This window comes from Salmo salar, chromosome ssa23 (assembly GCF_905237065.1).
Source record: "Salmo salar chromosome ssa23, Ssal_v3.1, whole genome shotgun sequence".
In the NCBI taxonomy this organism is placed as follows: Eukaryota; Metazoa; Chordata; class Actinopteri; order Salmoniformes; family Salmonidae; genus Salmo; species Salmo salar.
Window position 1 is genome coordinate 12559989 of NC_059464.1, and position 25064 is coordinate 12585052.

Genomic DNA, 25064 nt, shown 5'->3' on the forward strand with positions numbered 1-25064 from the left:
AGCTTCAAAAGGAGGGTGGTGCTTGGAATCATTGTTCTTCCTCTTGTCAGCCATGGTTACCTGCAAAGAGACACATGCCGTCATCATTGCTTTGCACAAAAAGGGCTTCACAGGCAAGGATATTGCTGCCAGCAAGATTGCACCTAAATCAACTATTTATCGGATCATCAAGAACTTCAAGGAGAGCGGCTCAATTGTTGTGAAGAAGGCTTCAGGGCGCCCAGAAAGTCCAGCAAGTGCCAGGACCGTCTCCTAAAGTTGATTCAGCTGCGGGATCGGGGCACCACCAGTACAGAGCTTGCTCAGGAATGGCAGCAGGCAGGTGTGAGTGCATCTGCACGCACAGTGAAGTGAAGACTTTTGGAGGATGGCCTGGTGTCAAGAAGGGCAGCAAAGAAGCCTCTTCTCTCCAGGAAAAACATCAGGGACAGACTGATATTCTGCAAAAGGTACAGGGATTGGACTGCTGAGGACTGGGGTAAAGTCCTTTTCTCTGATGAATCCCCTTTCCGATTGTTTGGGGCATCCGGAAAAAATCTTGTCCGGAGAAGACAAGGTGAGCGCTACCATCAGTCCTGTGTCATACCAACAGTAAAGCATCCTGAGACCATTCATGTGTGGGGTTGCATCTCAGCCAAGGGAGTGGGCTCACTCACAATTTTGCCTAATTTTGAATTAAGAATGGTGCCAACACGTCCTCCGAGAGTAACTTCTCCCAACCATCCAGGAACAGTTTGGTGACGAACAATGCCTTTTCTAGCATGATGGAGCACCTCGCCATAAAGCAAAAGTGATAACTAAGTGGCTCGGGGAACAAAACATCGATATGTTGGGTCCATGGCCAGGAATCTCCCCAGACCTCAATCCCATTGAGAACTTGTGGTCAATCCTCAAGAGGCGGGTGGACAAACAAAAACCCACAAATTCTGACAAACTCCAACCATTGATTATGCAAGAATGGGCTGCCATCAGTAAGGATGTGGACAAGAAGTTAATTGACAGCATGCCCGGGCGGATTGCAGAGGTCTTGAAAAAGAAGGGTCAACACTGCAAATATTGACTCTTTGAATCAACTTCATGTAATTGTCCATAAAAGCCTTTGACACTTATGAAATTAAAGTAATTATACTTCAGTATTCCATAGCAACATCTGACAAAAATATGTAAAGACACTGAAGCAGCAAACTTTGTGGAAATTAACATTTGTGTCATTCTCAAACTTTTGGCCACGACTGTATGTCCATTACATGAAATCCCCCTAAAAATCTATTTAAATTACAGGTTGTAATACAACAAAGTAGGAAAAATGCCAAGGGGGTGAATGTATGTTGTGTGATGATTGTGAGGCGCTAGACAAATTCGACAGTCACAAGAAAGGGACTTCAAACCGGCCTACGGCAGGTAAAAGGAACTCTAGCATACTGTTCAGAGGAAATGTAAACTGAAATCTGGACACTGACTGAAGGTCTATAACCTCTCATACAGCCTTAATATTAACTCCTGCAGAATGATGCATTTCTTGCAGTAAAATTATTCACCAAATGTAAATTTTGACTTAGGAACAATATTTATTTTAACATCTTCCCTTCCTGACTGGTCTGGGGATATCAACAAGAGCAGCCACACTGAGGGAAGTTACCATGCAGAAAATGACCCTGATTGCTTTGCTGTACTCTCTCTCTCTCTCTCCCTCTCTCTGACCCTCCCTCTCTCTGACAGGCCCAGGCAATGCTGCTCAGATTGGTGTGAAATCACCGTTTAACAGGCTTTGTTATTTTTGGAACAGCAAGTCATGGGAGATCATCGGACCATCATCCTCTCTCTAATGAGCAGGTGATGGAGGCAGAGGGGACGCGGGAGGATACACACAGGACGATGCAGTTAGGAATGAGAAAGAAAGACAGGAGTTAGACAGGAGCCAGAAGGAAAAGAGGACATGAGGCTATGACTTAGATACCAGAAGTATGAGCAGAAACCAAACTAGGCCCATCCAGACTCAAGAGGAATAGGAATTTGTAGAGTTTGTGTGTGTGTTTGTGATAATCGGGTTAACTCATAACCCACCGGGGTCGGGTTTAGGATAATTCAATATTGTGTGGATGAAGGGCGGGCGGGTGGGTCGCGTGCGGGTTGAATAAAGAGAAAACAATACATAAAAAAATCCATAATTATTGTGCCATTTATGCTACATTGAGGTTTTTCTTCAACTTTTTTTAGGCTATCTGGCATTAGTGCTAAGCCGCTTCAGGGCCTAACTGTACACGCGCAAAACAGCCTACACTCCAATCACCAGTGGTGGAAAAAGTACCCAATTGTCATACTCGAGCAAAAGTATAGATTTACATTTACATTTACATTTAAGTCATTTAGCAGACACTCTTATCCAGAGCGACTTACAAATTGGTTCATTCACCTTATGATATCTTGTGGAACAACCACTTTACAATAGTACATCTATATCTTTTTTGGGGGGGGTGACTGTCGAATTTGTGTAGCGCAAGGTATCTATATACCCCATAATGACAAAGCGAAAACTGTTTTAGAAATGTTTGCAAATGTATTAAAAAAAAAACAGATACCTTACTTACATAAGTATTCAGACCTTTTGCTATGAGATTCGAAACTGAGCTCAGGTGCATCCTGTTTCCACTGCTCATCAATCAAATTTCAATCAAATGTATTTATAAAGCCCTTTTACATCAGCCGATGTCACAAAGTGCTGTACAGAAACCCAGCCTAAAACCCCAAACAGCAAGCAATGCAGATTTAGAAGCATGGTGGCTAGAAAAAACTCCCTAGAAAGGCCGGAACCTAGGAAGAAACCTAGAGAGGAACCAGGCTCTGAGGGGTGGCCAGTCTTCTTCTGGTTGTGCCAGGTGGGGATTATAACAGAACATGGCCAAGATGTTCAAACGTTCATAGATGACCAGCAGGCCAGGTAGTCCTGAGGCATGGCCCTAGGGCTCAGGTCCTCATAGAGAAGAGAGAGAGGAGAGAGAGAAGGAGAAAAAAGAGGGAGAATTAGAGGGAGCTTACTTAAACTCACACAGGACACCGGATAAGACAGGAGAAATACTCCAGATATAACAGACTGACCCTAGCCCCCTGACAGGAGCGGTCGGGAGACACTGTGGCCCCGATACCCCCGGACAGGGCCATGTTTCTAAAACTTGATTGGATTCCACCTGTGGTAAATTCAATTGACTGGACATGACACACCTGTCTATGTAAGGTCCCACAGTTGACAATGCATGTCAGAGCAAAAACCAAACCATGAGGTCGAAGAAATTGTCCGTAGAGCTCCGAGACAGGATTGTGTCGAGGCACAGATCTGGGGAAGGGTACCAAAACATGTCTGCAGCATTGAAGGTCCTTAAGAACACAGTGGCCTCCACCATTCTTAAATAGAAGAAGTTTGGCACCACCAAGACTCTTCCAAGAGCTGGCCACCTGATCAAACTGAGCAATCAGGGGAGAAGGGCTTTGGTCAGGGTGACTCTGACAGAGCTCTAGAGTTCCTCTGTGGAGATGGGAGAACTTTCCAGAAGGACAACCATCTCTGCAGCACTCCACCTATTAGGCATTTATGATAGAGTGGCCAGATGAAAGCCACTCCTCAGTAAAAGGCACATGAGAGCCCGCTTGGAGTTGGCCAAAAGACACCTAAAGACTCTCAGACCATGAGAAACAAGATTCTCTGGTCTGATGAAACCAAGATTGAACTGAATGCCACTTGAGGTAGACGCTGTTTAGAAGCCTCTTGGACCTAGACTTTACCATCTGGTACCGCTTGCCGTGCAGTAGCAGAGAGAACAGTCAATGACTAGGGTGGCTGGAGTCTGACATTTTTTAAGGCCTTCCTCTGACACCACCTGGTATAGAGGTCCTGGATGGCAGGAAGCTTGGCCCCGGTGATGTACTGGGCCGTACGCACTACCCTCTGTAGTGCCTTGCGGTCAGAAGCCGAGCAGTTACCATACCAGGCAGTTATGCAACCCGTCAGGATGCTCTGGCTTAGTGAAACGGTTTACCTTACAAAATCTGTTTGTCCCATCCGGTTTACTGACCAAGATATAGGGAGAAGCCCAGATGGAGAAAGAGAAACTATCACTATCCAGCATGTACCTGATCTCAGCATCCAGACAACGCCATTTCTCTGAAGAAACTCTATAGAACTGCTGACGGATGAGGGGTCAGCATCCCCAAAGTCAATATTGTGTTCTATAAAGTTGGTAGGTGTATCAGAAATCAAAACGGGAAAACTTAGAATCAGACCAACCAACTCGTCTCGCCTATCATCAGGTTTATTTACTTATTTCACCTTTATTTCACCAGGTAGGCAAGTTAAGAACAAGTTCTCATTTACAACTGCGACCTGGCCAAGACAAAGCAAAGCAGTTCGACACATACAAAAACACAGAGTTACACATGGAGTAAAACAAACATAGTCAATAATACAGTAGAAAAATAAGTCTATGTACAATGTGAGCAAATGAGGTGAGATAAGTGAGGTAAAGGCAATAAATAGGCCATGGTGGTGAAGTAAATACAATATAGCAAGTAAAACACTGGAATGGTTGATTTGCAGTGGATGAATGTGCAAAGTAGAAATACTGGGGTGCAAAGGAGCAAAATAAATAAATAAATAAATACAGTAGGGGACGAGGTAGTTGTTTGGGCTAATTATAGATGGGCTATGTACAGGTGCAGTAATCTGTGAGCTGCTCTGACAGATGGTGCTTAAAGCTAGAGAGGGAGATAAATGTTTCCAGTTTCAGAGATTTTTGTAGTTCGTTCCCGTCATTGGCAGCAGAGAACTGGAAGGAGAGGCGGCCAAAGGTGGAATTGGCTTTGGGGGTGACCAGTGAGATATACCTGCTGGAGCGCGTGCTATGGGTGGGTGCTGCTATGGTGACCAGCGAGCTGAGATAAGGGGGGACTTTACCTAGCAGGGTCTTGTAGATGACCTGGAGCCAGTGGGTTTGGCGACGAGTATGAAGCTAGGGCCAGCCAACGAGAGCGTACAGGTCGCAGTGGTGGGTAGTATATGGGGCTTTGGTGACAAAACGGATGGCACTGTGATAGACTGCATCCAATTTATTGAGTAGGGTATTGGAGGATATTTTGTAAATGACATCGCCGAAGTCGAGGATCGGTAGGATGGTCAGTTTTACGATGGTCAGTTTTATGTTTGGCAGCATGAGTGAAGGATGCTTTGTTGAGAAATAGGAAGCCAATTCTAGATTTAACTTTGGATTGGAGATGTTTGATGTGAGTCTGGAAGGAGAGTTTACAGTCTAGCCAGACAACTAGGTATTTCTAATTGTCCACATATTCTAAGTCAGAACCGTCCAGAGTAGTGATACTGGACGGGCGGGCAGGTGCAGGGAGCGATCGGTTGAAGAGCATGCATTTAGTTTTACTTGTATTTAAGAGCACGGAAGGAGAGTTGTATGGCATTGAAACTCATCTGGAGGGTTGTTAACACAGTGTCCAAAGAAGGGCCAGAGGTATACAGAATGGTGTCGTTTGCATAGAGGTGGATCAGAGAATCACCAGCAGCAAGAGCGACATCATTGACGTATACAGAGTCGGCCCAAGAATTGAACCCTGTGGCACCCCATAGAGACTGCCAGAGGCCCAGACAACAGGCCCGCCGATTTGACACACTGAACTCTATCAGAGAAGTAGTTGGTGAACCAGGTGAGGCAATCATTTGAGAAACCAAGGCTGTTGAGTCTGCCGATGAGGATGTGGTGATTGACGGAGTCGAAAGCCTTGGCCAGGTCAATGAATACGGCTGAACAGTATTGTTTCTTATCGATGGCGGTTAAGATATCGTTTAGGACCTTGAGCGTGGCTGAGGTGCACCCATGTCCAGCTCTGAAACCAGATTGCATAGCGGAGAAGGTACGGTGGGATTCGAAATGGTCGGTAATCTGTTTGTTAACTTGGCTTTCGAAGACCTTAGAAAGGCAGGGTAGGATAGATAGATATAGGTCTGTAGCAGTTTGGGTCAAGAGTGTGCCCCCCTTTAAAGAGGGGGATGACCGCAGCTGCTTCCCAATCTTTGGGAATCTCAGATGACACGAAAGAGAGGTTAAACAGGCTAGTAATAGGGGTTGCAACAATTTCTGCAGATAATTTTAGAAAGAAAGGGTCCAGACTGTCTAGCCCGGCTGATTTGTAGGGGTCCAGATTTTGAAGCTCTTTCAGAACATCAGCTGACTGGATTTGGGAGAAGGAGAAATGGGGAAGGCTTGGGCGAGTTGCTGTAGGGGGTGCAGTGCTGTTGACCGGGGTAGGGGTAGCCAGGTGGAAAGTATGGCCAGCCGTAGAAAAATGCTTATTGAAATTCTCAATTATAGTGGATTTCTCGGTGGTGATAGAGTTTCCTATCCTCAGTGCAGTGGGCAGTTGGGAGGAGGTGCTCTTATTCTCCATGGACTTTAACAGTGTCCCAGAACTTTTTTGAGTTTGTGTTGCAGGAAGAAAATTTCTGCTTGAAAAAGCTAGCCTTGGCTTTTCTAACTGCCTGTGTATATTGGTTTTTAACTTCCCTAAAAAGTTGCATATCACGGGGGCTGTTCGATGCTAATGCAGAACGCCACAGGATGTTTTTGTGTTGGTTAAGGGCAGTCAGGTCTGGAGAGAACCAAGGGCTATATCTGTTCCTGGTTCTACATTTCTTGAATGGGGCATGCTTATTTAAGATGAGCGAGATGGCTATCCAAAACATCCAGTGTCAGAATCTTTAAATCTACCCTGCAGTACGCAATCATCGGGACCAGGGATATCCTCCTCACCATGCACAGACATAGCATGACAAGAACCCAGCGATGTAACAATACCGGCCAAAAGAACAGGTTTACCATCCTCTGCGGACTCCCACTCTTTGGCCCCCGAGGGATGTGCGTAATAGGGTTTTAGCAGATTTACGTGGCACAGTTGGTGCGCTTTCCTGAGTTCCGGAGTGGCAACTAGATAGTTTTGCTCAGCGCACAACCATATATGGACATTGAAACTTGGTTTGAAAAGGAGAACCGACAATTGGCAGCAGAGCAAGAATCTGGTCACCAGGACTAAAGTGACGAGGCTCAGCTCGCTGATCAAATATTCCCTTCATCCTCCGCTGGGAAGATGATAGCTTCTCTTTAGCCATCTCACCAACGGCGTACAGGCGTCGCCGGAATTCTCACACATAAGATAACAGGGACTGAGGTGGCTCGGGAGACTTCCAGTCATCCTGGAGCACCGCTAGAAGCCCACTCACACTATGTCGGAACACTATGTCATTTGGACTGAAACCTGTGCTCTCCTGTGAAACATCCCTGGCAGCTAACAGCAACCATGGCAACCCCTCCTCCCAATCCATCTCCGTACAATAAGCTCTCAACAAAGATTTGTGTTTGATGAAATGTTCCAGCGCTCCTTGACTCTGTCCGTGATAGGCGCTAGCCAAATTGTGTTTAATATCGAGCTGGTGCTGGAACCTGACCATTCTTAGAGTGAGGCCGAGGGCCAACACTCAATAATCAGATACTCAAAAGGTTGGCCGAGTACGGGAATAGGAACCAGCGGTACCAGATTAATAGCTTGATTAGGTTTACTCGTTAATTGACAGGTTTTGATGAACGCAGAAACATCCCTCTTTAACCTAGGCCAAAAGAAATGTCTCTGTATGCGATTGTAGGTTTTCCTCACGCACAGATCTCCAGCAACATTGTCATGGGAAGTTTAACACCAACTCACGAAACTTAACTGGTACAACAACCTGTCTAATAGCCTCCCCCACAAAACAACTATGAGGTACCCTCTTTCTCATCAGGACATCATCCTGGAGAAAATAGCCATGGGTGACATCTCCCAACTGTTCCACAGGCACAATTTGGTCACACAACTCTTCTAATGAGTCACCCCATTGTTCCTTGATTAGATCAGAGCGGGGCACAGATAACGGGATAACAGAGAAAGTAGTGACAGATTTCTTTGTAACATGGTTAGCTGGCGCAGTGACCAGGTCGCCACGACTCATGGACCGCGTCACCGTGCACACAAAGAACACCTGTGGGAAACTCTGCTCGCTCTCAACGGGAATCCCTACAAATGACGGCTTAGCGGAAACCACCAGAGATGGAGACACGACAGGCCACACGCTCACCAGCCAAGTTATACCCTGAATCAGTCTCAGCAGAGAAAGGTAACACAGACTCTAACACAAACGACTCAGAGGCACCTGTGTCCGTCAGGATCTTCACTGGCACTGTGTCGTTACTTAACACGATCATGCTCCAGTTTAGCTTGTTCATGCTCTAGCTGTAACAAAAGCAGTTCTGCTGTTCAAAAGGAAGACTACTACGGCTAACACGCGGAGTGGCCATTGTAACGAAACAGGGAGACGGCGAGTCAGAGGCTGCCCTAGTGGTAACGTTGAGTATACCACTCTCCATCAGATTGGCCTTCAAGATTAACCTAACAATGTTTTTAGATGTTTATCACTAATTCAACCTTATAGTGTTCAGCGATCTTCAACAGCTGTTCTTCAGTACATAATTCGAACAGTTCCTCTAGGGGAACGTGAATTAACTTGTCTACATTACACGCGATAGTCACAAGTAACTGCTAAAAATAATCTTGCTCTTCCCCTCTGCTGAGCACACCAGACCACAACAAGAGAAACACCAATCACACTAGGCACCACACAAAAACAACAAACAAAATAACCATGCCCAACGTACTCCAAAGTGGAACACGTCACTCAGCCTAACAGGGGAAAAGAAAGGCTATAGCTCTGGGTAGCAAATAGCACTACCCTACCCAAATCTCCCACTGAGGTACCCAAACAGGGGAAAAAAAGCTAATTGGAGTCAGGAGTCAGCTAACCTGGAGTCTAATAAATGAGATGAGATATGTTGGTTAGAGCTGCCTTACCCTATTCAAAAATAAAAACACACAAAATTTGAGACTCCGGGATGCTGGCCTTCTAGGCAAAGTTCTTTTGCTCATCTTAATCTTCTTTTTATTGGCCAGTCTGAGATATGGCTTTTTCTTTGCAACTCTGCCTAGAAGGCCAGCATCCCGGAGTCACCTCTTCACTGTTGACGTTGAGACCGGTGTTTTGTGGGTACTATTTAATGAAGCTGCCAGTTCAGGACTTGTGAGGTGTCTGTTTCTCAAACTAGACACTCTAATGTACTTGTCCTCTTGCTCAGTTGTGCACCGGGGCCTCCCACTCCTCTTTCTATTCTGGTTAGAGCCAGTTTGCACTGTTCTGTGAAGGGAGTAGTACACAGCGTTGTATGAGATCTTCAGTTTCTTGGCAATTTCTCACATGGAATAGCCTTCATTTCTCAGAACAAGAATAGGCTGACGAGTTACAGAAGAAAGGTCTTTGCTTCTGGCCATTTTGAGCCTGTAACCAAACACACAAATGCTGACGCTCCTGATACTCAATTAGTCTAAAAAAGGCCAGATGTACTACTTCTTTAATCAGGAGAGTTTTCAGCTGTGCTAACATAATTGCAAAAGGGTTTTCTAATGATCAACTAGCCTTTTAAAGTGATAAACTTGGATTAGCTAAAACAACATGATATTGGAACATGTGAGTGATGGTTGCTGATAATGGGCCTCTGTACGCCCATGTAGATATGTCATTAAAAAAAAATCTGCCGTTTCCAGCTACAATAGTTATTTACAACATTAACAATGTCCACCCTGTATTTCTGACCAATTTGATGTTATTTTAAAATGGACAAAAAAATGTGCTCGTCTTTTAAAACCAAGGACATTTCTAAGTGACCCCAAACTTTTGAACGGTAGTGTACATCATTTCCTCTGACAGTTCCATGAACACACACCCACCCACCCACATGGTGACCTCTTGACACACAATCTCATACATGCCATGCAGGCAAAAAACACAGAAAGACACAGATTTAAAAGAGCAACAGTATTTGGTATTTCTGTTCCATCAATGAATTTCCCTTCATTCTTAAAACACAGTCTAATAAAATTAGATAACATAAACATGATCCTCTGCAATAACACACACAGACTGACACACAGCATCACTAGAAATGAGTGAGTTGCTGTCATAACCCTTACTCCAACCCTGACCCAGTCATCCTGAAGGCACAGACACATCAATGAACAATCATATAATAGTCAGAAGTAAAGTACGACCAGGCCTCAGAACCACTCAAACTGACCATAAGAGTTCATGTATTATCAGGTAGGTTATTGAGAACACATTCTCTTTTACGATGAACAGGCAATAAGATGCAGCAGGTAGGAGTGAATCTGTAGACAAAGACAATAACAAATGTAGCTAAACACTGCCCTCTACTGCCAGACACACACACACACACACACACACACACACACCTGATTTAAAAAGCATGTACAATGGTCGGATATGAACCTTCCACATTTGATATATAATCTATACATATGATAAAAAATACCACCATCTGACATGCAACGACCACCATGATATAATGCATTGATATTGGATGAAGATGCCTACGCAAAGGGAAAAGGAATCATTGTGCTTGAGATACCGGACTACATGTCATAATTCTGATTTATTTTCCTTAACATGGTTGTCATTTCATGCAATAACACAAATCCAGAGTGGTAGCCTAGGGAGTGTGGGGTATTGTCAGCACAGTGTGTTTTCTATAGCATACATTACATTCACAAAACGGGGGTGTATTCTTTAGGAACCAAACAGAAGCAGATGGCTGAAACGAAGAGTGACTAACCTGAAATTGACCAATTAGAAGCTAAATTGTCCAACTGTTGCTAAATGTTTTGCCCTAATGAATGCACACCCATCCAGCACTAGAGTCTAGTCTGTGTAGACTGCACTATGGCTCGGCCAGGGGAAGTCAGGGCTCATTGTTGTGGCGTGCCAGTGCAGGGGGCAGGGTGGTCCCACAGGGGCCCTGGAAGTGGAACCTGCAACACACAGAGACACAGGTGTTAAAGGATGTTATAGGGAATCATTAGTATGAGGCGACAGCAATGTTTCCCAATCGTGGTCCTGGGGTCCCAAAGTGGTGCACATTTTTTCCCCCCAAGCCTTGGCTCACCTGATTCAAGTGAGCCAAGGCTTGATGATGAATTGATTAGTTGATTCAAGTATGTAATTGCTAGGCAAACAAAGCACCGCTTTGGGTCCCCGGGACTAGGACTAGGAGAAACTGGACTACAGTATGTGTATAACCTGAAGCGCATGGTGGCGGGTGTTTCCTCCATGTTAAATTCAGCTACAGGTATTCCTCTAGCCGCCACCTGGGGAGCAAACATGGCTGCTGGGTACACTATGGAGGACGTACCTACCTAAAACACACGAGGAAGACGCACATATGCATCTTGTGATTATTATTAACCATTTATTTTACATTGTAGAGAAATCTCTTCAGGGTCTCAAAAAAATATCACTCATTAAAATGACAAAGACAGAATGGACAGACACACACACACCCGCACTCACCACTAGGCAGAGGTCACAGAGGTCTAGTTCCTCTTCAACGCGAGTCAGGATGTCTGAGTCCAGAGTCTCCCCGAACCAGACCACATTAGGCCTGAGCAGACCACTACAGCCACCCTGCTCACACCTGGTGAGGCACAGACACAGTTAGACCACTTAAACGAGTTTCCTACATCAATTCATGATTGTGATCAACTGCCATCTAAAAAGTGAAGATAAGAACAAACTCAAGTCAAGAAATCATAACATTTCAAATTAAGCGATAATGCCAGAGAAGCCTGTGTTTGGAGGATATATCGGCACGAGTGTGGCAAACTGTGCCAATATATCCTCCAAACACCGGCTTTCGAGGGCATTATCACTTTTATACAACGGGTTACCAACATACTCAAATAATGATTGACATATTTCCATTAAAAACTTTATTTTGATAAATTTATTCATAATACTTCATCCTTCTACAATATATAATCGCAACACAAATCTTCGGTTGCTAGAGATGCGACCCTGTCGTTCAATCTTTTTGTTCAGTATCTATGGACGCGACCCGGTCGTTCAGTATCTATGGACCCAGTCGTTCGTTCTAAATGTGCTCACTTGTCAGGACACCATAGCTAGCCAACAACACAGCTACAGTAACGCAATCACTTCAAACTGAAGCTGGAAAGACTGCATATTAGCTGCGTTTCTTTTGACCTTTTTTCAATTGACATTGGTTTGTATATATCCATACAAATGATACCAGCTGATTCATGATTTCGACTGGCCAACAAATGCTGCCTGCCCGTCTGTCTCGTCTCGACACGTTCATTACTATGGGACAGCAGAAGATCAAATTTGAATATTGAAAGAATGTTGCAAATGTCATAGAGACAGACAGCAAGGTTTATACAAATCTCCGCTGTTGAAAACGAAATGTTACTCTGAAAGAAATGTGAGAATGTCTAGATGCTTTTTATAGTGGAGATCCAAGTTTATAAATTGCCTGGCTGGGCTGATGAGACAGTGGATTGTGCAGTCAGACAGAACACAGTAAATAGGTATTTTAATATCAGAAATTTAGCCGGTGGCAACTGGTGGAATAGAGACCGGCTGGAATGCAGTTTTAACCAATCAGCATTCAGGACTAGACCCACCCGTTGTATAAACAAGATGTAACTGAGTTTGTCCCACCCATAGATATCATATTAAGTTATTATTACTACGTATTCTAATTCAAAATGCCATGGTCCCACCTGGGTAAGTCTTGAGGAGGGATCTGAGCATCACTGGTGTTGGGGTCTGGAGCACTAGAGAGAGAGAGAGAGCAAGCGAGAGAGAGAGATGGCAATAAATACTGTTACTGTATAGTTACATGTAACAACCCCAAGGAATTGCTGACCTGAATTTGACTGACTTACCCTTTGCCCTCCAGGGCAGCACAGATGGGGCTCTTGTGGTTAACCCCAACATGACCACAGCTCATACAGCGGGTTTTAAACAAACTGCCTGTGGTCACAGAGAGAGAGTAGGAAATAAAACATGACCACAACTCAAAGACAAAAGAGGAGAGCTTCCGTGGCTTTTTGTTGAGCAAAACGACGTACGCGGTTTGTACAATACGTCAAGATGTAGCTTATTAAAGAATGTGAAACAATGTTGCGTCTGTTCGCTGCTTTTCATTAAACCAGGCTACGGCCTAAAATATTAGTTCATATGGGCATAAAATTATATCCTACAGAAATTTGATCAGTTATGGAAACATAGGCTACAGTATATGCAAAAATATTCAGATATAGTAAAAAGGCAGACATTTGATCACTATTATAGAAATGGAAACAATTGAGATTTTAGAAACACAAAGTAACAATTACTGGGCTCTCATCATCATTATTCACATCAAGTCACATGCACAATTATCAGCTTTTTTATGAGTTGTCATCAAGGCAAAAGGTGTCTACTTTGAAGAATCTCAAATATAAAACATATTTTTTGATTTGTTTAACACTTTGTTTTGGTTACTACATAATTCCATATGTGTTATTCATTGTTGATGTCGTCACTATTATTCTACAATACAGAAAATAGTAAAAAAAAGAAAGACCCTTGAAGGAATAGGTGTGTCCACATTTTTGACTGGTAATGTGTGTATGTACACACACACACACACACACACACACACACACACACACACACATACATACATACATACTACCAGTCAAACGTTAAAGAACACGTACTCAAGTCTGAAATATCGCTGACCCTATTTAGTTGACTGGTCGATTGTTTGTTCGATAGGCTGTTGGTCGACCAAGATTTCTTTAGTCGCAATTTTTTTCTTCTTCATGGTACACAAGACACCTGTCTGATTCGCGCCCGTCTCAGTGGACTAATCCATTGCAGAGGCCACGGGGATGGCACAGTCTATCACTCCAAGACGTGATACTGAAATTGTATATGGTTATATTATGTAAAAAATAATGGTAAAACACTAATAAATCAAATATTATTTTATAACAAATGCGCTTTCTCCCGCGCTGGACATGGTTGCTGTCCGCGGTTCTGAAACAATCTTCAGTGCGCCGTAGAATTGGAGCCTTTCCCTATGTTGCTATGTGCATAATAGCAAAATTAACCGGCATAATGGGATTGAGAACAATGCGGCGGCGGCAGCAGCAGAGACGAGGAGACAGCACTTAATAAGTAATGTTATCATTAGTGGTCTTTGTACAGTAGCCTTGTATAACTACCATCGAACTGTAGGCCTTAGAGTCCTGTTTAGTCTTAATACCGTAACTTATTTAGGCCTATATTTCCATATATAGGCTACTGTATCAATCTATCATTCATTCATTCATGCCATCGCACAGCATACAAGACATTCATGCTTTGAAATGCAATCAAGCATTTCAGTTTTTAAATTAAATAAAAAGGGAGCTTTGAATAATTAGCCTAAACAATAAATAAACCGCAATTCACAAATGCATGCAACTCATTTTAAGTCCGTTGTATTAAAAGGCTTTATAGATATGTTTTTTCCCCGTTAGAACAGACTTTAGCACTATACTTTCACTAATTTATTTTGTGTTGTTTACACTGTTCCAAATTGGTTAGAAAATAATATTGTAATCTAACAGCAACTGTTTAGCACACAATACTCACACGGTGCTTGCTCCTATACCCTCCTTTTTCTTGATCTCCAGGAGATTCCTCAACTACTTTAAGTCAAATGTCTTCCACGAATCTGACTACAACTTTCCCTCCTGAGAAACCAGTAAACATTTGCCCGTCTCTCAGAATTATTTTTCACGTCCTCCGTATCCATTTTGCTGTCGACATCACTGTGTTTGGAGTTTGTTATTACCAATTTATTGATGTGTTTATGATAGGCTATAGGTCAGGCTCTATTGGTCACATGCATGCGATGCTTATGTTTTACATAAAGAGAACAAGGGTTGAGGGAATAGGGAATTGTTTTTCCTAAACAAATTAAAATAACTTTTTCCAGTCAGAAACAACTGAAATGGCTGAAATGATGTTACAGCTTCAGCATGGAGAGCGCAATAAACACTTGCTGTGCTGTGGTGCATTTTCACTGCAGTAGGGAGGAGAGCGAGACAACGTCCCACAGGCACTCGCTGTGATTTTTTTTTTTAACACAGTGTGACCATTGTGCTCTGAGTTATTTGTGTGTCTTAATTATTTAACCTGTTAGGGCTAGGGGGCAGCATTTGCACGTCTGGATAAAAAAAATGTACCCGATTTAATCTGGTTACTAATCCTACCCAGTAACTAGAATATGCATATACTTATTATATATGGATAGAAAACACTCTAAAGTTTCTAAAACTGTTTGAATGGTGTCTGTGAGTATAACAGAACTCATTTGGCAGGCAAAACCCTGAGACATTTTCTGACAGGAAGTGGATACCTGATGTGTTGTATTGACTTTAAACCTATCCCATTGAAAAACACAGGGGTTTAGGAATATTTTGGCACTTCCTATTGCTTCCACTAGATGTCACCAGCCTTTACAAAGTGTTTTGAGTCTTCTGGAGGGAGATCTGACCGAACAAGAGCCATGGAACGATGATGTCCCATTAGAGACCTGGCGCGCGAGTTCATGTTGGGTACCCTCGTTCCAATACGTTATAAAAGAGTATGCATTCGTCCACCTTGAATATTATTCATGTTCTGGTTAAAAAAGGCCCTAATGATTTATGCTATACAACGTTTGACATGTTTGAACGAACGGAAATATATTTTTTCCCCTCGTTCATGACGAGAAGTCCGGCTGGCTTAGATCATGTGCGAACAAGACGGAGATTTTTGGACATAAATGATGAGCTTTTTTTGAACAAAACTACATTCGTTATGGACCTGTGATACCTGGAAGTGACATCTGATGAAGAGAATCAAAGGTAATGGATTATTTACATAGTATTTTCGATTTTAGATCTCCCCAACATGACGTCTAGTCTGTATCGCAACGCGTATTTTTCTGGGCGCAGTGCTCAGATTATTGCAAAGTGTGATTTCCCAGTAAGGTTATTTTTAAATCTGGCAAGTTGATTGCGTTCAAGAGATGTAAATCTATAATTCTTTAAATGACAATATAATATTTTACCAATGTTTTCTAATTTTAATTATTTAATTTGTGACGCTGACTTGACTGCCGGTTATTGGAGGGAAACGATTTCCTCAACATCAATGCCATAGTAAAACGCTGTTTTTGGATATAAATATGAACTTGATAGAACTAAAAATGCATGCATTGTCTAACATAATGTCCTAGGAGTGTCATCTGATGGAGATTGTAAAAGGTTAGTGCATCATTTTAGCTGGTTTTATGGTTTTGGTGACCCTGTCTTTGACTTGACAAAACATTACACACAACTCTTGTAAATGTACTGTCCTAACATACTCTAAATTTATGCTTTCGCCGTAAAACCTTTTTGAAATCGTAAAACGTGGTTAGATTAAGGAGATGTTTATCTTTCAAATGGTGTAAAATAGTTGTATTTTTGAAAAATTTGAATTTTGACATTTATTTGGATTCAAATTTGCCGCTCTTGAAATGCACCTGCTGTTGATGGAGTGCACCACGGGTGGCACGCTAGCGTCCCACCTAGCCCATAGAGGTTAATCAAACAGGTGCGCTTAAAGCATCACACAAGCTCAGTGCATATGTAGTTGGTTCTATTCAAACATATAGGGTGAGGCTCTATATATGGAAAAATATGTTTAAACATTTCGACCAAGTGATTGGTCGAAAGAACAGGGCGACTCTCGGTCGACCAAGATTTTTTTTGGGGTCGGGGACAGCCGTAGCCTGAACGCTTGTATGGTATATCTACAGCCCAGTCTGCCTACCCAGGATGGATTGACTATTACACACTGGAGTGAAACTGACCTTCAACAATCTTCTTTAAATCTACACTTTAATAACAACATGAGTCCCCCAATACCACTATTCGCTAGTCAGACACAGGTTCCATCCCAAATGGCATCCTATTCCCTATAGTCCACTAGAAGATGACACCATCTGTAGGGCTTCGGTCAAGCGTAGTGCACTACACAGGGGATAGGGTGCCATTTGGGACATAGGCACAGTGAAAGTGACATTGCATTATTACCGTGGATCTACTAGCTAACTAGTCAGGACAGTGAAAGTCAGTCTGGGTGACTTCGCCATGGTTACAGTACCGTGTATCTCCAAGATGTTGGTGGATCCGGCTCGGCGATGTAGCTCATCGATGTTCTGTGTGATGACGGTGACGCGGCGCCCCTGTTTCTGCAGCCTGGCCTCACACTCTGCTATGGCCACATGAGCCGAGTTGGGGCTCTTCGTCAGCATCACCTCCCTGCGGTAGTGGTAGAACTCCCATACCCTGGACGGGTTCTGACTGAACGCACCAGGGGTGGCCAGGTCCTGATTTGGGGGAGGGGGGGACAAAGTAAGGATGAAAAACAGAGTGATAGAGAAAAGGGGGGAGTGAGAAACAAGGAGAGAGGGGCGGGACAGGAGGAGGGAGACAAAGGGGAAGAGCAGTGCACTATAAAGGGAATAGGGTGCCATTTAGGATGCATCCTTGGGGTGTTTACCTGGGCTTGCCATTTCCTCCAGAAGCCTCCTTCTCCTCTGAAGGTTGGAACCCCACTCTCAGCACTAACCCCTGCTCCCGTCAAGATGGCCACGTGTTTGGCTTTCGAGAACACCTCTCGGAACGCTGCTAGGTCTGAAAACACACAGACAAAAATATTAAGACAAAAAAGTAACACACATACAAATACAGCAACAAAACAGCAGACCATGTGTGTGTGGTCTTGTTCTTACATCCTTGTGGGGACCTGAAATTCCTAAAAGTCCCCACAATGATAGTCAAATAAGGAAAATTCTCCCTCGTGGAGACAACTCCAGTGATGGAAAAAGTACCCAATTATCATACTTGAGTAAAAGATAGCTTAATAATAAAAAATGACTCAAGTAGAAGTGAAAGTCACCCAGTAAAATACTACTCGAGTAAAAGTATTTGGTTTTAAATCTACTGAAGTATTAAAAAAAGTAATTGTAAGTGCTCAAATATACTTACAGTTGAAGTCGGAAGTTTACATGCACTTAGGTTGGAGTCATTAAAACTCGTTTTTCAACCACTCCACAAATTTCTTGTTAACAAACTATAGTTTTGGCAAGTCGTTTAAAAAAAAAAAAAAACTCTACTTTGTGCATGACAGGTATTTTTTCCAACAATTGTTTACAGACAGATTATTTCACTGTATCACAATTCCAGTGGGTCAGAAGTTTACATACACTAAGTTGACTGTGCCTTCAAACAGCTTGGAAAATTCCAGAAAATAATGTCATGGCTTTAGAAGCTTTTGATAGGCTAATTGACATCATTTGAGTCAATTGGAGGTGTACCTGTGGATGCATTTCAAGGCCTACCTTCAAGCTCAGTGCCTTCATGGTGAAATCAAAAGAAATCAGCCAAGACCTCAGAACAAAAAAAATTGTAGAGCTCCACAAGTCTGGTTCATCCTTGGGAGCAATTTCCAAACGCCTGAAGGTACCACGTTCATCTGTACAAACACCATGGGACCACGCAACAGTCAAACCGCTCAGGAAGGAGACACGTTCTGTCTCCTAGAGATGAACGTACTTTGGTGCGAAAAGTGCAAATCAATCCCAGAACAACAGCAAAGGACCTTGTGAAGATGCTGGAGGAAACAGGTACAAAATTATCTATATCCACAGTAAAACGAGTCCTATATTGACATAACCTGAAAGGTCGCTCAGCAAGGAGGAAGCCACTGCTCCAAAATCGCCATAAAGACAGACTACGGTTTGCAACTGCACATGGGGACAAGATCGTAATTTTTGGAGAAATGTCCTCTGGTCTGATGAAACAAAAATAGAACTGTTTGGCCATAATGACCATCGTTATGTTTGGAGGAAAAGGCGGGATGCTCGCAAGCCGAAGAACACCATCCCAACCGTGAAGCACGGGGTGGCAGCATCATGTTGTGGGGGTGCTTTGCTGCAGGAGGGGCTGGTGCACTTCACAAAATAGATGGCATCATGAGGTAGGAAAATTATGTGGATATATTGAAGCAACATCTCAAGACATCAGACAGGAAGTTAAAGCTTGGTCGCAAATGGGTCTTCCAAATGGACAATGACCCCAAGCATACTTTCAAAGTTGTGGCAAAATGGCTTAAGGAGGTTCAGCATTAGGGTTAGCTTTAGAGTTTAAGTGTAGGGGTTAGAGAAATTAGGATTTTTTATGGAAATCAATTTTAGGTTCCCACAAGGATAGAAAAACAAGTGTGTGTACTAGACTAACAGTCCTACCTGAGCTGGGTCTGGCCATGACCTGTCTTGTCTGGGTCTCTTTAAATCGGGCACACAGATGAGAGGTGACGCCTCTGCTGCTGAACTGACGTACAATCATCAGGTTTAACTAAGAAAAAGAACAAGAAAAAGATAAGGTGGCGGCCCTGAGGACGGCGCATCTTACCTGTTCCTGCTCGACTTAGCTTTCTTTTAAATGGCTGTTTTTCTGTTATTACTTTGTTTACTCAATGTTTGTTCAATAATGTCCTACAACCGACAAACACTTCTGGATCATGAATCAGAAGCTACACACTTCTCTCAGCATCCCACATTGGGAATACTACGCCAGTGACGAAGAAGAGGAAGGAAAGGGGGACTCCAAGCTAGGCTGAAAAGACTGCCTACATGGCCTCCTCTTTCTCGTATCCTGATGGCTAATAGGTTTGGGTGGTATACCTTATATACCGTATTCCAGGGTAACTTTGAAAAAGCCACAGGATGGTTTTTCAATAATGTCAATACTATTCTTTGAAGTTTTTCAAGGAAATGTGAATATTTGTAGATACTTAAGTTAATACCTGCAGTCAACTTGTGCAATTCGTTAGGAGATAAAGCAGACTGCATTCTTCATTTCATCGGTCACAATATTTTACATTATGAAACTTTGAAAAGTTGAGCCAGTCACGTTTGTTTGTAAATAGCACAACGGAAGACGGCGGGAGCTGGAGAGTCCATAGTCTCTGTTGTGCGGCGCACATGAGGCGATGAAGTTGCACTTGTATGCAATTCACTACTAAATGTTTGCCATCAGATATCTTAGAATTCTGCCAGAGGTCAAATAGCTCTGATGAGTTCGTACAGCTGCCATTTCTTCCCTGTGCTTTCTACTAGCGTTTTATTTTCTCTTCCGTTCTTCTCCCCTCTGCTCCGTGTACACATTCTGCTCTTCCTTTAGAAAAGCATGCATCACAACTTTGTTCATTTGCACAATTTCTCTCATTTCCTTTCACTTGTAAATGTCCACACTCACCGAAAATGACATTCGGTAGCTACTAGCAATGCTTGAATAACTTTGAGCTGGATTTGCCTGTCTTTGCAATTAGCTCGTTAGCATTTAGTTAACAGCGTCTATGTGATTTCGCTATTATACTGACCAAAAATATAAACACAACATGTAAAGTGTTGGTCCCATGTTTCATGAGCTGAAATAAAAAAATCCCAGAAATGTTCCATACACACAAAAAAGCTATTTCTCTCAAATTTTGTGCACACATTTGTTTACATCCCTGTTAGTGAGCATTTCTCCTTTGCCAAGATAATCCATCCACCTGACAGGTGTGGCATATCAAGAAGCTGATTAAACAGCATAATAATTACACAGGTGCACCTTGTGCTAGGGACAATAAAAGGCCAGCTTTGTCATACAACACAACGCTACAGATGTCTCAAGCTTAGGGAGCATGCAATTGGCATGTTGACTGCAGGAATGTCCACCAGAGCTATTGAAAGATAATTAATGTTGATTTTGCTACCATAAGCCGCCTCCAATGTCGTTTTAGAGAATTTGGCACATCGTCCAACCTGCCTCACAAGAACAGACCACCTGTAACCACGCCAGCCCAGGACCTCCACATCCGGCTTCTTCACCTGCGGACTCGTCTAAGACCAAACACCCAGACAGCTGATGAAACTGTGGAGTATTTCTGTCTGTAATACAGCCATTTTGTGGGAAGAAAATAAATAATCGGCTGGGCCTTGCTCCCAAGTGGGCCTATGCCCTCTCAGGCCCAGCCATGGATGTGCCCCTGCTCAATTATGTAAAATCCATAGATTAGGGCCTAATGAATTTATTTCGATTGACTGGTTTCCTTATATGAACTGTAACTCTGTAAAATGTTTGATAATTCAAACTCACAACACATGTGGAAAGGACTACAGACTATAACGAACTACAAAGGCAAATCCAGCTGTGTGGTGCTGACAGAAGCCTCCCTCCCAGACACGCTTAACTCATTCTATGCTCGCTTCTCTCGTTGCTCCAGATGACCAGGTGTGTTCGCTCGCCGATGCTGACATGAGGAAAACTCTCAAAACCGCCGACCCAGACGGCATCTCTGGACGCGTCCTCAGTGTGTGCTGCTGACCAGCTGGCGGGCGTCTTCTCGGACATCTAAAACATGCCCAGACTGTAGTCCCCACCTGCTTAAAGGAGACAACCATTGTCCCAGTGCCTAAGCAAAACAAGGGTGACATGCCCAAATGACTAATCGCCCCATCGCACTCACCACTGTCATCATTAAGTGCTTGGAGAGACTGGTCTTGACCCACATTAAGGTCAGCACGCCAGGTACACAGGACCCACTCCAATTTGCCTACCGCTCCAACAGATCCAATGAAGACGCAATTTCCATCGCTATTCACACGACCGTATCACATCTGGACAAGAACACCTATGTGAGAATGCTATTCATTGACTACAGTTCAGCATTCAACCCTATTGTGGTAGACCACAGGCTGGATTGGCAATAACACCTCCTCCACACTGACTCTTAACACAGGGCCCCACAGGGGTGTGTCCTCAGCCCTCTGCTGTACTCCCTGTTAACCCATGACTGCGTGGCACGACACCAACTCCATCAAGTTTGCTGACGACACCACGGTTGTATGCCTGATAACCAACAAACAAATCTGCCTATAGGGAGGAGGTAAGTGAACTGGCATGTGGTGCCAGGACAACCACCTCTTTCTCAACATCAGAAAAACAAAGGAGTTGATTGTTGACTTCAGGAAGCCAAGGAGGTAACATGCCCCGATCCACATCAACGGAACTGCAGTAGAGAGAGTCAGTAGTTTAAAGTTCCTCGCCATCCACATCACCGAGGACTTGACATCGACCAACACCACCACCACTCGTCAAAAGGGCACAACAGCGTCTCTACTTCATAACGCTGATGAAGAAATTCGGCATGCCACCCCGGGTCCTCTCCAAATACTACCGCTGCACCATCGAGAGCATCCTGGCCGGTTGCATCACGTCCTGATACAGAAATTGCTCCGTCCACGACCACAATGCCCTCCATAGGGTGGTGAAGACGGCCCAGAACATCACAAGGACCATGCTCCCACCTATCCAGGACATCTACTCATAATGGTGCCTGAGGAAGACCCGCAGCATCATCAAGGGCACCACAAACCCCAGCTGCTCACTCCCTTACCGTCAGGCAGACCGTATCAGAGCATGAGGTCTGACACCAACAGGCTCAGAGACAGTTTCTCTCTACAAGCCATCAGACTGCTGAACACTTGAACTGGACTAACCACCAGCTCAGATTCTCCAAACCTTAGCACACGTGCACTCACGCACACATACATACACAGCCACACATTCATGCTACACACACATCACAACTGCGGCTACCAGACTCTTATGATTGCTAAATAATGCACCATTTAAACATTGACCCCAAATTCCCCCTTCCCCAAAACACATGTAAATATTTGAGTATAAATTGTACCTTCCTGTATTATACTTATGCTAAAATATTCTACTGAACCATTTACTTGATGTTCATATTCTTATCTTCTATTATTTCTTATTGTTGTTGCAAAGTGGAGAAGGAACTTGCAACGTTACTACCTCATAGATCAAGAGAGCAGGGGGTTATTGTAACAAAACACCACACTGAGTTGTCACCTAACCAACTAGCTATTGTACCTGGAGATCTTGCTTGCTGTAACATCTTGGAAACGTTGCTGACATGCGCAGACCTCTCTGGCTAGTCAAAGGGTAAATATTTTTCTTTGACCCTTGTGCATTTAAGGGCGTAAGTGAGTCGTTCGTTTTTTAGACTCGAAAACCGACCCTAGGCAACAGGGTCGGGTTTTCGAGACTATTTGTTGTTCATGCAACTTGCAAGCAAAGATCGTACTCTTGAGTTGCGCTCTAAATACGACAGCTAGCTAGCTATCTATGGAATGCAACTCAAGCTTAGCTGCTAGCTAACATTAGTTAGCTAAACTTGCTGTTAGTCTTCAAACGACTATCAGCATGTATATTTCCTTGTTTCGCATGTCCAAAGAAGCATTGACATACAACATTAATATGCCCTGATTAAATAATATAAGCTTCAAGATAGATTTAATCAGACACATTTTTGCATGTTGAATTTCTCTAAGTCCTTCCTTACCCTGTTTCTGCTGTTTAGCTAAGAGGTGTGTAATTTTAAGTCTTCCTCTTCTTCTCCTTTGGGATTGGGTTGGCAGATCGCATCCTACTTTCAGGTGCATACACTGCCACCTACTGTACTGAAATGTGAGGCCAGTCATGGCCTACCTACGTTTAATGATCTTCATTATTCCTGTTTCTAAACGGAAAAAATTGCACCATCAATATACCACTATTTCATAAGAATCACCACACAATTAACTATTTAGCTGTACAATCTTGTACTCCCAGGTACTTCTCTGCAGCTGCCACCTACACTCACTACTTTGACCCTATCTACTCCTGGACCATGCCAACGGCATGGGAGGACGGGCCACCACCCTTCAACACACCCTGTAACTCTTCTGAAGTCAAATCTTGTATAGCCAAATACTTCTCTGCAGCTGCCAACACAACATCTATTTTCTGTGATTTACGTTACATTTTTGCGGTACGGTTGATAACCATTGCTATGAACGCTAAGAAGCCAACCTTACTGAAGCTGGCACAAATCTACTACTCAATGGGATCCTCTCAGGATCTGTCACCCTTGACACATCCTCCTCTACTTTCTACACTGCCTCAGCGCTACTCTGACTCTGGACACTTCAACCTGCCTCTATCGCACCGGACACTTCCGATCCCCAGCAACATGAGCACCCCTACAGTTGACACACACAACTTTATCCACAGAAACTATACAATCCTCTGAGATGATACACTTTTTAAAATTGTATTGGCAGATCGCATCAACTAGGTTCATACATCGCCGCCACCTACTGTACTGGAGTGTGAGTGAGGACACGGCCTCCCTTAGCTAAAGATTGTTAAAACAAGTAATGTGAGAAAAGATTGTTGTTATTCTTTACTGGGAGTTATAGGTTTACCTATACAAATAGTTGCCAGAGATTTTTCAAATGCCTGGTATGGGCGATACTATCGTCGTTCTCGATTTGGCCAAACATGTATCTTCTAAAATGTCCGTGTCCAGTTGCAGGAGGCGTGTCTGAATGTAGAAAGTGCTCCGTTATTAATGAATTAATCCAACAATGTGTATGCCGCCATCTTGTCTATGTCAAATCTTCTCTCATTGATTAAGACAGGTGCGTCCACCCCTGATACGTCTCTTGTGCCTCATAGTCCGAGTGGCTCTCCTGCGGACTGGGTTTGAAGTGGATAACTGTCAATTGCTCACTGTCACCCTATGTTTGGGTTGATTGATTGATTTAGTACAGAAAAATAATTTGTTTGCAAATGCAACTGGGGCCAACTAAATAATTGTTAGGCTATATTTTGAATCTACCAATGGCACTTTGTGTTACTGACCACAGAGGGCCCTTTACCAAATATAACTACTATTGTGATGCATAATTGCCATGGCAATTTGGAATTTCCAGTCAATTAGCATTATGTTTAATTACTGGGTGGTTCGAGCCCTGAATGCTGATTGGCTGACAGCCGTGGTATATCAGACCGTTTGCCACAGGTATGACAAAACATTTATTTTTACTGTTCTAATTACGTTGGTAACCAGTTTAAAATAACAATCAGGC

General features: G+C 43.4%; 1 protein-coding gene across 2 annotated transcripts; it reads right to left on the bottom strand.

The window, feature by feature from the left end:
* Window positions 1–9934: 9934 nt before the first annotated feature.
* LOC106584069 (NAD-dependent protein deacylase sirtuin-5, mitochondrial) lies at window positions 9935–23755 on the bottom strand. 2 transcript variants are annotated; one of them, XM_014168906.2, is made up of 9 exons: window positions 23495–23755; window positions 19326–19434; window positions 17579–17712; window positions 17180–17405; window positions 12895–12982; window positions 12730–12783; window positions 11498–11621; window positions 11228–11343; window positions 9935–10959 (listed from the first exon to the last, which is right to left on the bottom strand). In XM_014168906.2, the coding sequence occupies exons 2-9, from the start codon at window positions 19423–19425 to the stop codon at window positions 10890–10892; spliced, it is 912 nt and encodes a 303-aa protein (XP_014024381.1). In that variant the 5' UTR covers window positions 19426–19434; window positions 23495–23755; the 3' UTR covers window positions 9935–10889. The 2 variants fall into 2 exon arrangements, with proteins under 2 accessions (XP_014024381.1, XP_014024379.2); XM_014168904.2 differs by lacking the exon at window positions 23495–23755 and adding an exon at window positions 23023–23424.
* Window positions 23756–25064: the final 1309 nt, after the last annotated feature.

Bases quoted from the DNA above. Each gene is read 5' to 3' on its own strand.
- LOC106584069 (XM_014168904.2), bottom strand. From the start codon at position 23,067: ATGTCAGCAACGTTTCCAAGATGTTACAGCAAGCAAGATCTCCAG. The intron at 12,784-12,894 runs GTAAGTCAGTCA...CTCTCTCTCTAG, and splicing joins GCTGCCCTGGAGGGCAAAGG to TGCTCCAGACCCCAACACCA. The intron at 10,960-11,227 runs GTTATACACATA...TGTGTGTTGCAG, and splicing joins CCCGCCACCATGCGCTTCAG to GTTCCACTTCCAGGGCCCCT.